General features: G+C 43.7%; 2 protein-coding genes across 2 annotated transcripts; both read left to right on the top strand.

The window, feature by feature from the left end:
• Nucleotides 1-7,917: 7,917 nt before the first annotated feature.
• On the top strand, nucleotides 7,918-9,141 carry LOC135701314 (uncharacterized). The gene has a single exon (XM_065222073.1). The coding sequence runs from the start codon at nucleotides 7,918-7,920 to the stop codon at nucleotides 9,139-9,141; it is 1,224 nt and encodes a 407-aa protein (XP_065078145.1).
• Nucleotides 9,142-10,038: 897 nt separating this feature from the next.
• Nucleotides 10,039-12,040, top strand: LOC135701313 (uncharacterized). The gene is made up of 2 exons (XM_065222072.1): nucleotides 10,039-10,204; nucleotides 10,263-12,040. The coding sequence occupies exons 1-2, from the start codon at nucleotides 10,039-10,041 to the stop codon at nucleotides 12,038-12,040; spliced, it is 1,944 nt and encodes a 647-aa protein (XP_065078144.1).
• Nucleotides 12,041-14,764: the final 2,724 nt, after the last annotated feature.

Raw genomic sequence — 14,764 nt, 5'->3', positions numbered from 1 at the left:
TACGTTTCGTACACTGAGAAAAATCAATACGTGAATTCTGGTGCAGATTCACGACCCCGTTTCCATTTCCATATCCGTTGCATCTGTTCACTGCCTATGAAAGCAAATCAGCCCTATCTGGAAAAAAGCAAACCGAGAAAAACACTGTTGAAAATTTATTGCTCCGTAGGCTCTTCTGGACGGGACAACCTAGTTTTGGTATTTTACACGTTATATTCGGAACAAAACATGTAACTTTTAGTGACCAGTGTAAAATGCTGGTAGTATACAATCGATTCTAATCGATACCTCATGTTTAACAAAAATCCATATGGGGCTGTTATGCTTTTATGGGCAGTTTAGTTTACAGTCCAAACATGACCTTTCTTGGTGACTTTTTTTTCTTTGATTTGTGTTCCGTCGATCTTGTTTTCCGTGATGAGCACCAATGCTACCGACGCCAGGGAGGCAGCTCCCACATCTGGACCCTACCTATCGACCCATCAACTCATGAACCGGGGACCAACGGCTCTACTTCCCTTCCGAAGGAAGGCGTGATCAGAGATTTTGTGCCTTTTGAGGTAAGAAGCAATCACGCTTACCATTACACCACCAGCGCAGCTTAAACATTTTTTTAAATTACCTTTCATTTGATATTTTTTAAATCAGTCTAGTGGTTTAATAGATAGAGGAAATGTCTCTAATGTTGGTCTATCGATCTAAGATTTGACCCATCGCTAAAAATCTGCTATTTATCAATTTTATCTAGATAAACGCGTCATTGGAACGGTACTAAGGGATATTTTTGGTCGCTATTGAAAATTTTAGTCGATTGCTGAATTTATGTATGGGCCTACTTTAGGGACATTTAGGCCGACATTACATCCATTTCCCCTATAACATAGAAATGCTCGAATTTTTTTGCTGAATCAAAATAATTACATAGCTAAGGTGTTGTCACGTTTCCAAATGGAGAATGTAAAGGTATCCAAAATCCCAATGGCGACAAGCTTTCTCCGACACAAAGAGGAGGATAGTGAACCACTCTTAAACCAAGATCAGGTCCAGAGTTTGGTACGAGCTTTGTTGTAAATCGCCGTCAACACCAGACCAGATGTGGCGATTGCAACCTCTGTACTTGGAAGGCGGATATCGAAACCGACTAAAGCCGACTGGAACAAAGCTAGAAGAGTTTACGGTATCTCAAGGGCACAATAGACTAATAACTACATTTGGGATGCACGAAACACTTCAAACTAGAAGGCTTTGCTGACGCAGACTGGACTGGCGAAGTCGGTTGCCGAAATCAAACCCCGGTGACATTTTCAAGCTATACGGTGGACTGGTCAACTGGAGATGCAGCAAACAGACTGCACATTATCAAGCACTGGAGCAGAATATATTGCTCTTGTGGAATGTCTTCAACAACTACAGTGGGTTCGCAAATTAATGAACACCTTGGCGAGAAACTGAAGTTACCTGTGCTGGTCAACGAAGATAGCAACAGTTGTATTGCTCTTTCCGTTGCTGATAGAACCACTTGAAAGTCAAAACTCATTTACACAAAATACTGTGTTCTATCCACACTCAGAGTATCCTTATAACGTTTGATTACAAGACTCACCGTTGACATTGGGAATTTTAACACTTTTGCTATTTTTGAGGCAGACCACGAAGGGTTCTCTAGATGTTTGTGCACAATTAATTTTCTTTTCTCAAGTTTCATGATATGTTATTTCGGGATGCGTCGATCAATCGAGGAAAAACTTTTCACCAATTTCTTCGTCAATGAACCATCAACAAATGCCTGTCAAATGTTTTTTGTTCCAACCACCAGGGGCACGGTGGTGTATTAAACCGTGCATCCAGATTTACTTTGAATCGAACTTTAGTCCAAGCTTGGTGAATTTGATATTCATAGCTCGAAGTATGCTTTAGTAAAAAATATATTTTTTTAAATGTCCGCAAATCTAAGCAAGAAAACATACCCGCAGTAAAATTGGTATGAACACTTCGTATTTTCATCGGTCTGCTTTGCAATATATGCCTCAAACAAGCGTCTTACTGAAGGTTTCGAAGGCAAGTATTTAACATTTCGAGCATGGACCCGTCGATAGAGAGATATCGTAGGATTATGTAATAGTTTGTCTTCCGTGACCATCTTTTTCAGATCTCTGCTCTTTAATTTTTGAAGCATACCCCTCTTATCAATAATTCAGTCACTCGACGCTTCTGTCTTGAACGCGCGAGATATAGTATTACTGAAATTAATCAATTGATGTACTACAAACAAATACTATGCCTATTTTACAACAGAACTCATACCTGCAAGATTTTTCATACCCAATTGTGTTCAGAAAAAATGTTGCACAAAAGTTCTGCGAACTGAACGAGGAATCTTTTAGATGATATATTTATATGTAAGACATTTCCGATGCAGGACGGTACGTATGCGTCTACGTTTAACTTCGATTTGCAGAACGTTTTCCCGGATAAAAGTTTATTGATCGGCAGGCGTCTTGTTCCAGGCCATATTTCTCTATCGATTTTAGATTCACAATCTAGAGGACATGCTGCACAGTTTCCAGGCACCACTGTTTGTTTTATTCGCTTAATCGTTTTAGTATCCAGAGCTACTGCTTCTCGCTTTGTGAGTTTACGAAGCGGAATACTGTCCTCTGGCTCCTGCTCACTTTCACTAGTGGTTTCGTGTTGTTGTAGATAATTCAAAGCCATATCTAGCTGGAATTCAAACCACGATAAACGAGAACGTATGCACGTTAGCCAAAACAAATGACCGTTTGACAAATTTCCCCAACATTGTAATTGAAAAAAAAATGGCTACGATGATTAAAAATCAGCATTTTTGGAAATTGCAAGGGAGAATCAGCTCTGCATATTTACTGTGCCGAAACACAGTATGACACTCTGTTCGGCACGATAAGGCACACGCTGATACGTATTACACGAACAATATTATATAAAACGACAACACTGTTGATCGCTGAAGTTTTTCTAATCGATTTACCCGTTGCTAAAGTTTGTTTACTCCAAATGAAAATATTTGTCAATACTGCACACTACGAAAAATACATGTAACTTTCAATGCCCTGAGACCGACACATGCAAGCGGCCCTTTTGACATAAGAATCAGTTGAAAAGGACGAGAAAATCAATTCAATCAAACGCACATTTCGTCGAGTTGCAGGCTTGCTTCCACTCACTTGGTATAAAAACATGATTATCTGAATTTTGAAATCATTAGATGTTATAATGATATGTTGTACTTGTTATATACAAGAAGAGATTGGAAGGCAAGTGTTCGACTCATAAAACCTGTCAATTTCGCTACCAGAGTGTTACAATCAGCGATTTTATGATTCGTGAGCGTTCACTCAGAGTGAGCGCTCGCGAGTCGTTAAATCGCTGATTGTGACTATCTGAAAGCGAATTTGACAGGTTTTATGTGTCAAACACTTGCCTTTCAACCTCTTCTTGTTTCTAACAGGTACAAAATATCATTACAACATCTATTGATTTCAAAATTCAGAAAATCTTGTGTTTATAGCAAGTGAGTGGAAGCAATCCTGTCGAGTTGCATATGTTTCAGTTTCAGGACACTTAATTTTACATGCCATGATTGTTTACGTTGGGGCCTCCCTTAGCTCAGTCGGTAAAGGTGCAGCTACAAAGCAAGACCATGCTGGAGGTGGCTGGGTTCAATTCCCGGTCCGGTCTAGGAATTTTTCGGGTTGGAAAATTTCTCGACTTCCCTGGGCATAGAAGTATTATTGGACTTGCCACTCAATTATACCAATGCAAAAATAGTACAGGCATCGAAAGCTCTCAATTAATAACTGTGGAAGGGCATCTAGAACACTAAGTTGAGAGCACGCAATAAGCTAATATGCGATATGCAATAAGCTTGAAATGCGAAGAAGAAGAAGAAGATTGTTAACGTTCCATGATTTACGTCAAAGCTGAATTACGTCTCGTGTAAAAATAGTAATTTCTAAGTGTGTGGTGTAACAGTGATTAATCCTAGACTTATAAAAGTTTATTGAGATATACCAAGTTTTGTACCGGCTTCTGGAAACAGTTGGAGCTGGAGTATGGCCAAATAAATTTCCACATCAAACAATTAATTAAGAACACAAACATTAGAGTCTGAATAAGACAGAGCTTTACACCGGGGGAACCGGGAGGGCCTCCATCAGACAGAGATGTCCCAACAGCCGAAAGGATTAAATTCTTTAAAATACAATGCAGCATCCTTTAAAAAGCGCATTATTACTGCCAGTGGGGAGGGATTATCCCAGCACATCGCGTATGCTATTTGGAAGCCCGTGGAGTTCCCGCAGGTTCTGATACTGAGTGTAGGGTCTTGCCCCTCATGCAGGTAGATAGGGCTGAACGTGTGGTGTGTGAGAGAGAGGAGGTTAGAAGGGGGGGGGGGAGTGAGACGGAGGGGGGAGAAGTGTGGTTGCTGAGGAGTGAACGGACGGATGGAGTTTTTTGGCTGAAATAAAGTGTAAGATTAATCCTGGTAGTAAATTGAGTGTTTTCATTTAAGTGCAATCATCACAATTAGCGACGAGGAGAAAGCAGGGGATGGTAAGTTTTATTAGACAGAAGTGATTAAACGTTTGGGAAAACAAATTTCCGAATACGGCAAGAGATAAACGCATTTTTCTTCAAAATGGTTGACACTCGTGCGGAGGGTTTTTGATGAAAGGAGTAGTGTTCTGAAAACTGAAAGGAAAGGAGGATTGTGGCAGCAGAATTGAGAGACGTGTTCAACGTGCGAATATTTGTTGTTGTTTTTTTGGAATATGATCGAGGTGGAATAGTTGTCTTGGTTTAAGATCGGGTGAAATGTGAATCTATAATGAAGTAGGTGATAAAGATTGTAGAATGGAAGTGGCAATCGGAAAAAAAATCCAATTGGAATTTTTAGACCTATAAAAACAACGGAAGCTTCATGTGTGCGATTTGGGAATCGAAACAAACTAGATGAAATCGATTTGGGAATCGATGCGGTGTCGGTTTGGGAATCGACCAAGTTAAAATTGAATCGATTTGGGAATCGAACTGGATGTATACAATGATAAGGCATTCGATTTGGGAATCGATTTGTTGTTGATTGGAAAGTTGAGCGAGGTCATTTAATAGATATGGTAATCGAATTAGTGGACAGTGTTGCTATAATCGATTTGGGAATCGATGCAGTGTCGTTCGGGAATCGACTGAGTTTATATGATCGATTTGGGAATCGAATTGGACTTTGACAAGGTTCAGGCGCTCGATAGGGAATCGATATAGCGTGGTTTGAGAATTGGCTAGGTGCTTATAACAGACTCGAATACTGACAGGGTTGTAATATCGGTTTGAAATTTGATTTTGATTTCTTTTAGATGGTTGAGTAATCAAATCGAGTTAAATTCAACTCAGAACGCTTGTTTAAAAAAAAACTAATACCTATGTAGATGGATTTGAATAATTTTGTTCTAGATGGAACAGTCTCGAGTTTTGCCTCCATTCAGATGTAATGATGTGGATAAAGGAAAGCTGCATAGAGAATGGGTGATTTGGAAGCGTTCCTTGGAATGCTATTTCGAATCGGAAGACATTATTGACCAGAAGAAAAAGCGGTCAAAGCTGTTGCACTTCGGTGGGCCGCAACTGCAAGCGCTCTTCCAGAACTTACCAGATGCGGAGAAGTTTTCCTATGTGACGCCGGAAAAGCAGTACTACGATGTGGCCATTCAAGCATTTGACGCGTTTTTTCAACCAGGCCGACAGGATGTACTAGAACGTCACAAGTTAAGACGGTTGAAGCAGCTACAAGGAGAACGATTTGCTGAGTTCATTGTCCGTGTGCGTCAGCAGATTTGTGAATGCGGGTTCGAAAAATATCCAGAAAAAGTGCGACGCATCTTATCCGATATTATGTTGATAGATACGATTGCAGAAGGCTGCCGCTCGGAGGAGTTACGGAAGCGCATTCTGCAGAAAGACCGTTCGGTGGAGGAGATAGAAGAAATCGGAAAATCGCTGGAAGAAGTGGAACAACAAATTAAAGATTTCACTATGGTTTGCGAAGAAGAACACGAGAGAGGACGGGTGTACAAAATTCAGACCCTACACTGAGGGCATACGCATAGAATGTGCTCGATTGAGGCTGACGTTCTACAACCAACGTAGGTCCTGTGTAACGGCGTTCCACCGAAATTGTGCGACATCTTGCTGTGACCGGTCCACAAACGCGACGCTACCCATACGAATTTCCGGCGAAAAAGTTACGTCATTTGATATTGAGACTGATTGTGCGCCCTTCGTCCGGGATGCGGATGAAGGGTGGTCCGCACCGCTAGAGTAATTTCATCCGCCGGGTTACCAAATGGCGGATGGAACTTAGCATTTTTTTTGTGATTTTTTCCGCGTCGTCTGATTGCGTGATCAGTCATCTTTTCATATCGTGCGAGAATAGACGCGTTTTTTATCCGTGCCGCGAAGTTGGCCTCTGATGGCCATCCTCTGTAGGAACAAAGTTGATGGTAAGTACTGAACAGTTTGTTATTAAGTGTAATTATTTTTCAAAATTGATCCGCTGGAAGAATCCGGCTGATTTAAGCATCCTTACTGATGCAACGCATCAATAAGGATGTTTAACTCGTCCGGATTCCTCCAGTGGATCAATTTCGATGCAACTATTCCCTTTTTTTCTGATAGCGGAAGCTGCAATCTCTGGTTTCAAAATGTCGTCGGATATCGATCTCCGAACCCTAGGCGTCATCCTGATTCCAAAAATACCCATATTGATTGATATTTGACTATTAGGCTGCTTTCTCCTAGGCACCCGGAATATTTCCGGATGTGACCAAAGTGGTTGTAGGAACTAAATTTGAGTTCCATTGAACTAGTCTTTGAATTCTAATGTTATTTGATTTGTCACATGATGGGGTTGACTTAGCTTGTAAGATATTATTGTTAGGTTAAGGTAAATTTAATAAAATAAACAATAATGTTTGTTAGAGCGAGAAGATACAGTATATTTTCTCGTGTTTCCGAAACATTTCCCGCGACGGGTGCGAACATTTGGTCCTTCGAGCCGGATTAGTGAATTTTCGGACACTTTGTGTGGTGTGTGGTGCTATTTGCGAGGATAAGTCGCAAATCCTCAGCACGAACAGTTTGTACGGGCTGCTGTTAGTTGGAGCAGCAAACAATAAAAAAAAGAACTATCAGTGCACGAAAGCCGACGGCAATTTAATTGCACGGAATCGGCTCGGAATATGGTGAAATTTTCCCACTGGATCGTGATATTGTGCTGACAATTGTGCTGACAATTGTGCTTCATAGTGAATAGAAGCAACAGTGAGACTCTCGGCGCCATAGCAAAACGGCAGGCGAAGTTCTTTGTTTGGCGATCCCAATTGTGCGTTTCGCGGCGCCATCGCGATAGAGATCGCGATCACGTACAGCGGGAAGCTGCGGCCATTTGGAGGATCTCGACGCGCCAGGAACGAGACGTAAACAGCCAGGATCAACGGCGGACATACTGTTGCAGCATAATTTGGGAAGTAGTGCATGTTGTACGGTGGCTTGTTGCATGTGGCTACCCGTGGCAATTAATTAATAAATTGGTTGATAGTGCATGTGAGTCCTTTTTTCTTTGGTACATAGCCCTGTGGTGTCCGCTAGTTTGTTTTGGTCTCGAAATCTGCTGGACAAGCCGACAATGTTTGTCCTCTCTGGTTGGTTTCCCCTCGCTGCTGTCGTTTGAGACGTCAATCTGTCTCTTGAATTCGCGAATTTGTGGAACGTCGAGTCGATCGGGAGTGTTTTGGTGAAAGTGCTGTGCAGTGTACAACATACTGATTAATTGCGCCTTTTGTAGTTAGTCAAAGTGCAGTGTAGTGCTGTAAATTACTACCAATGGCTGATTTGAGGGCCCTTAGTAAGCGTGAGCGGCGCGTTCTGAATACGTTGGCTGGACTGGAGAATTTCGCGACGAAATATGATCCTGCTAGAGACGAGTGTCAAGTCAGCGTACGACTGGAAACGCTAGCATCAGTCAGCAAGGAGTTCTTCGAGGTTCGGGAACGAATTGAGCTGTTGATGGACGATGTTGATGATGCTGATGCTGACGAGAAAACGCAGGAGAATGAAAATCTGCTAGCTTTGAGTAGTTTCGAGGAACGATATTACTCCGTGAAGGCCAGTTTGTTGTCGAAGCAGACCCCACTATCATCTACATCGATGTCTGTCGGAAATGGTCTACTTGGTGACCGATCAGAAGCATCATTCTCGAAGGTGAAACTTCCAGAAATTCGCCTTCCTTCGTTCAGTGGGAGGATTAAGGAGTGGGTTACGTTCCGGGATAGCTTCCGCAGCCTGATCCACGAGAACAAGCACCTAACCGATATGGACAGGTTCAGCTATCTGAAGTCAGCCCTGTCAGGAGAGGCCCTGCAAGAGATCGAGTCGGTGGAGCTTTCGGCAGTGAATTACAGCGTAGCGTGGAAGGCGCTTGAGTCCCGCTACGAGAACAAGAAGCTGATTGTGAAGGCACATTTGGATTCCCTTTTTGCCGTGGAAGGCTTGAAGCGAGAAAGCTACGACGGACTGAGCAATCTCATCAGCGCTTTCGAGAAGAACCTGCAAATGCTAAAGAAGATCGGCGAAGAAACTGCTGCATGGAGTACGATTCTCGCATACATGGTGTATTCCCGGCTGAATCCTGCCACTCTACGGCAGTGGGAAACACACCACAATTCAAAGGGTGTACCGACGTACAAAAACCTGATCAGTTTCCTTCGAAGTCATTGTGCAGTGCTGCAATCCGTCGCCCCAACGAAGCCGAGCCAGTCTGATCAACGATCGTCGAAGTCATCCGTGTGTCACACTACCGTGAGATCTTCAAGCAAGTGCCCATTCTGCAGTGGATCGTGGCATTCTGCATTCGTATGCAGCAAATTCCAACGTCTTCAAGTTCCCGAGCGCAGTGAAGCTGTGTTCAAAGCAAGATTGTGTCTGAATTGTTTGAGTCCTGGTCACATCGCACGAAACTGCGAGAAGGGTGTCTGTCGTCACTGTCAACAGAAGCACCACTCCCTGCTGCATAGTGCATCAGCTAGATCCTCCGTTCCACAGTCGTAGTCAAATTCTCCGACACAAACCAGACGGCAGCCACAATCCAAGCCAACAAACTCGAACCAACATACACACAACGCTAGTACCAATACATCCACCACATTGCAAGGACAAAGCACTCAATCAACAGCCACTCCACCACTAGCCACAAATACAGCCACACCCTCCACAAGTCAAACACACATCGGACTCCCAATCACACCTACACAGAACATCATGTTATCAACCGCTCTAGTCAAAGTTAAGGACCGTCACGGCAATTCCATGCTGGCACGAGCGCTGCTGGACTCGTGTTCGCAGCATTGCCTGATGACGAAAGAGTTCTCAAGCAAACTTCAGTTTCACGAATCGCCGTCATATCTGTCTGTCCAAGGGATCGGCTCATCTACGAGCACTTCAACAAAACTCGTCAGTGCTGTAGTAAGGCCCAGGTTAGATCACATTTCATCGTTCGTGCAAGAGATGCAGTTCCACGTCCTCCCACGGTTGACTGTGTCGCTACCGACTGCAACCTGCGATATCAGCGGCTGGACGCTTCCGGAATCGTCATCTTTAGCTGATCCACGCTTCTATGAACCTGGTCCTGTTGACGTCATTATCGGGGCGGAATACTACATGGACCTCCTGAGGAGCGAACAGCAAAAGGCGACTGAAGACGGACCCACACTGCAGAATACAAATTTCGGCTGGATAGTTTCCGGAAAGGTTTCCGAGCATTCACCCAGTAGATGTCAATCTCTGACACTCGTGTGTTCTACCACCGAGCTCCAAGATCAACTCGCAAAGTTCTGGGACCTAGAGACATACCGAAACCTTAGTACGCATTCTTTAGAGGTGTCAGCGTGTGAAGAACATTTCGCCCGGACAACGATCAGAGACGAGACCGGCAGATTTATTGTCACGATGCCGAAGAAGGAAGCCGTAATTAATCGGTTAGGTCATTCGGAGACCACAGCGATAAAACGGTTGATGGGCATGGAACGCCGTTTCGCTGCAAATCCAGAGCTGAAGACGATGTACGACGAATTCATTCGCGAATATCTTGCACTTGGACACCTTCACCGAGGAGGTCGGAGAGATAGGAGTAAAAAGGTACTATCTACCACATCACGCTGTTCTTAAGCCAGACAGAACGACTACAAAGCTGCGCGTAGTTTTCGACGCTTCCTGTCAAACGTCTACCGGAGTTTCGCTGAATGACGCCCTCATGGTTGGTCCAGTAGTACAAGATGACCTGCCTAGTATCTCGCTACGTTTCCGCATGTACCGTATCGCAGTCAACGCTGATGTCGCCAAGATGTATCGCATGGTTAAAGTTCAACGTCGTGATCATCCGTTGCTGAGCATCAAGTGGAGATTTGCCCCTTCCGATCCATACCGCACGTACGAATTGACCACTGTTACGTACGGTACTTCATTCGCACCATATCTTGCTACCAAATGCCTGCAGCATTTAGCAGATGACGGAGCGTTAACGCATCCTGTAGCGTCCAAGGTGGTCAAGAAGGACTTCTACGTTGACGACATGCTCTCAGGGGTAGACACCGTAGAAGAAGGTAAACAGTTGGTTCAAGAAGTCATCGAAGTCACGCTTCGAAAATGGAACTCAAACAACAAGGAGCTTCTCGAATTCATTCCGGAAAGCTTGAGGGATGAACGCTCAATCCTGGATCTCGATTCGTCTGAAACTTCCATCAAGACATTGGGTTTAGTGTGGGAACCTAGTTCAGACGTTTTCCGTTTCACGTTCCCATCGTTCAACTGGTCAGCAACGATTACGAAACGCTTGGTCGTTTCCGATGTTTCGCGGTTGTTTGACCCGCTTGGTCTGGTTGGCCCAATTATCATTCAGGCAAAGATCTTCATCCAGGAACTGTGGAAGCAAAACTGCGGCTGGGATGAACCACTTAATCAAGAACTTCAAGAGCATTGGAAGGAATATCGGCGGAATCTAGCAGCACTAGAAAACCTTACCGTTCCCCGATGGGTAGGAACCGGAAGTCACATCGTCACCACGGAGCTTCACGGTTTCTGCGACGCGTCGAATAAGGCATACGGCGCCTGTTTCTACGTACGAACAATCTCCGAAACGAGAGAGGTGTGTGTGAGGTTGTTAACAGCGAAGTCACGCGTTGCACCACTTGACAACTTGAAGAAAGGAAACAAGCGGCTCTCCACTCCACGCCTAGAACTGTCGTCAGCCTTGTTGTTGGCACACCTTTACGAGAAGGTCACAAGCAGTCTCGGCATCAAAGCGAAAGGCTTTTTCTGGACGGACTCCACGATTGTCAAGTGTTGGATTTCTTCGTCACCGTCAAGATGGAAGCAGTTTGTAGCAAATAGGGTTTCGGAGATTCAGCACATCACGAAACAAGGCGTTTGGAACCACGTAGCTGGACTAGAGAATCCAGCTGACATAATTTCCCGTGGAATGATCCCAGCGCAGCTACAATATGAATCGCTTTGGTTCAACGGTCCACATTGGCTAAAGTTGGACGAGCTAAATTGGCCATCTGCTCATCAGATACACGAAGAAGACTTCGATCCCATGGTTCGCGAAGCCAAGAGCATGGCGACAGCACTTCCAGTGGTAACTCCAAGGGATATCTTCAGCCTTAGATCATCGTATACACATCAAGTACGATTGACTGCTTGGCTTCGCAGATTCCGCTTCAATTCGCAACCGGCGAACCGTGAAAATCGACGGTGTGGTCCTCTCACAACGCTCGAACTGGAAGATGCTTTGCATGCGTTGGTCAGGCTCTCCCAACAAGAAAGCTTCTCGTTGGAGTTAGCCGATTTGAGAAACGGTAGAGAAGTTCGAGAGTCGTCGAAGATTTCGTCACTATACCCGGAGCTCAAAGAAATGTTCGCGCCCGTCGCGGGAAATCTTTCGGACACTTGAAAAACTCGCGGTTAACATACAAACACCTTTTATTACGCGAACACAAAAATACATTTATTACAGGACGGAATTACTAAGGAGATGTTCACTTCCTCGCCGTCCCTTAGATCCGTGTGATGAAGAGGGAGCAGTTTTGGGCCCACTCCGCGCCCCAAGCTTCCCATAATTTGCTCACAATCCAGTGCTTGACATCCTGTAACTGTACTTCGTTGGTATAGCGTGGGGCAGATGGTCCTGCCCCAGCCAGAAAATCAGCTTCAGAGTTGCCTGGTATGCTGCAGTGCCCCGGAACCCAGCAGAATACCGTGTTTGGGGCCTCGGAATGATAAACTATAATAATTATAATCTACAGGTTGATAAAAATCTTGTCCACTCACATATGTTCCTTTACTATGTCATGCAGACAAAAACCCTTGAGGCATCAAGGTTTTGGGTAACTTTTACATCACTGCTTCAAATTTAGAACTAACCTTATCGAATGATATTCATCAAGAAGCAAATATTTGTGCTTACATTTATCTTATAGAGTCGCCGAAAAAATATTAATTTTTGTCAAGCAACGCCCTAGTCTATTTGCACACATTATTTATAGAAAATAATTCTTAAACACAGCTTCTAATGTAATTGGTTCTTGTTCAGAAATATATTTCAATAGCAACAATACCATCATCATCAACATTATCAACATCATCATCTAACCATCTTTTGAAATAAGGGAGCAAATTTGGGGAAAAATAACATTCGTTTCCGTTTTTCACTTAACCATCCATGAGAGCTTGAAGTTGTAAACAAACAATCTCAAAAGTCATAACTGCAGGGTTGCCAAACTCATGGAGTACTGAGACCGATAGCTCGATTGCCATAATGCAGCACGTTGCAGAGTTGAGTACCCCTTCGGAAATTGATTATTTGTTTCGTTGTTTTTATTCAACGGCATGTTTCCGGCATAGGCAAATTCTGTTTTGCATATTTTAAATGACAATTTTATCTAGTAAAAGTTATTCAACCAACAAAAATGTTAAAATTGCATTTTTCTCGATTTAGTGCTTCAGGCACATTAGCCAATTTCTCATTTATGGGCAGTTCTTGCCTTTGTGTCGCTCAAATTGCCAAGAGATAGCGGCGCCGGTGGTGTAGTGGTAAGCGTGATTATCTCTCACCCCAGCAGGACTGGGTTCAATCCCAGTCAGCGCCACCGGGATGTTCTGAGGCATAACATCTCCGATCACGCCTTCCCTTCGGAAGGAAAGTAAAGCCGTTGGTCCTCGGTTCATGAGTTGATGGGTCGATAGGTAGGGTCCAGCTGCGGGAGCTGCCTTCAAACAAGATCGACGGAAAGCAAATCAAGGAAAACAAAACACCAAATTCTTCTCATCCAACACTGACAAAAACAACGACAACAATAGCAAAACCGACAAACTATCGAAGCATACCTTCACGTCCGAACAGAAACTATCACTTTCCTAGCTTCCTTTTCTTGATCCATGGCCTCCCCACTTCGGTCGAACTATTTTCGTAACCTCTTTGTACTCTTCACGTACGACCACTATCCTTGGCGGTAAATATATATGAAGGGGTCTACATGTCCCAGTTCCATTGTGCCATAAAACTCGATGCACCGAAAAGTCTCCTTCTCCGGTAAAGGCGATAACAATTTTGCACTTCAACGAGTTTCTTTATGTCTTTTTAAGAAGCTTGACACTCTGCTCCTACACTTGGCTGAATTTCAGCTAGCACAGACGACCGGACCCTCCTCCGTCTAATAAACCGAAAACGAAATGAACTGATGGAACTCGGTCTTGTTTCAGGAACCGTCAGCAGAGATAGAGAAGAGCCTTTCCTTGTTGTTTGGTCCCGACGTGAGCCCGGAGCTATTACCATAGAAACGTGACCACGATACGAGACGACGATGATGGGTCATGAGTTCTCGCCAGAATACGAGTCATTCTCTTACGAAAATGAGAACCACACTTTTCCACAATCTAATTATCCGGTAGCACTTTTGGTTAGATTCCGAATTGATCAACAGCTCCAGTTCTGTTTGCTTTCTGTTTCGTCGAATCCAACACAGCATAATGAATGTTCGATAACTTACAGCCCAACCGGTCCCACCATAGTCTACTCACATCACGGGCAGTGATTCATGAGCATTGCTTGCATCCAGATTTTGGCTTATTTCTCAAGCAATAGCAGAGGGAAACGGAGACATTAAAATTAATTGTGCATTCGCGAGCTCTGCTGTCCTCCAGATGGACACGGTAAAGGTACTCTGAACTTCTGCTGCCATCTTCCGGGTTGATGACGTTGGACTGTTTGTTACGGTTACATTCGTTACATCGCTTCGGGGTGGAAAAGTGATGGCCAACGTCATTGTCGTTGTCTTTGGCCCTTGGGGAAAAGCAGTGAACAGATTTAATTGACTTGATTCAGATTTACTGCTGCGGTCGGTGGATTGCATCTTTCGAGAGATTGCAATTCCACTTTCATTAGAGGTAAAAAGATTGATGATATTAGATTGTTTTCATATTGATGACTGGTATAAATTTACAGAATTTAAGCTCCAGCAATTCTTGCGAAAAGCCGTTATATTTATCTTACACATTCGAGAATTGCGTGAATAAAGGGTGTCCACGATGAAATTGCCACACACAAAATTGATTCGCAAAATTCGAGTTTTCATCCGATTGCCATCAAATTTTCAGGGATTGAGAAATAACTATTAAA

The sequence above is a fragment of the Ochlerotatus camptorhynchus genome, unplaced genomic scaffold (genome assembly GCF_037179485.1).
Source record: "Ochlerotatus camptorhynchus isolate MF236.1 unplaced genomic scaffold, CSIRO-AGI_Acam_v1.1 ptg000156l, whole genome shotgun sequence".
Lineage (NCBI taxonomy): Eukaryota > Metazoa > Arthropoda > Insecta > Diptera > Culicidae > Ochlerotatus > Ochlerotatus camptorhynchus.
Note: the sequence above shows the minus strand (reverse complement) of the source record. Positions and strands in the feature narration are given on the sequence as shown.

Excerpts from the sequence above, each read along its gene's own strand:
- LOC135701313 (XM_065222072.1), top strand. The coding sequence starts at position 10,039 with ATGCCGAAGAAGGAAGCCGTAATTAATCGGTTAGGTCATTCGGAGACC. Across the intron at positions 10,205-10,262 it reads TGGACACCTTCACCGAGGAG|ACAGAACGACTACAAAGCTG; the intron begins GTCGGAGAGATA and ends TTCTTAAGCCAG.
- LOC135701314 (XM_065222073.1), top strand. The coding sequence starts at position 7,918 with ATGGCTGATTTGAGGGCCCTTAGTAAGCGTGAGCGGCGCGTTCTGAAT.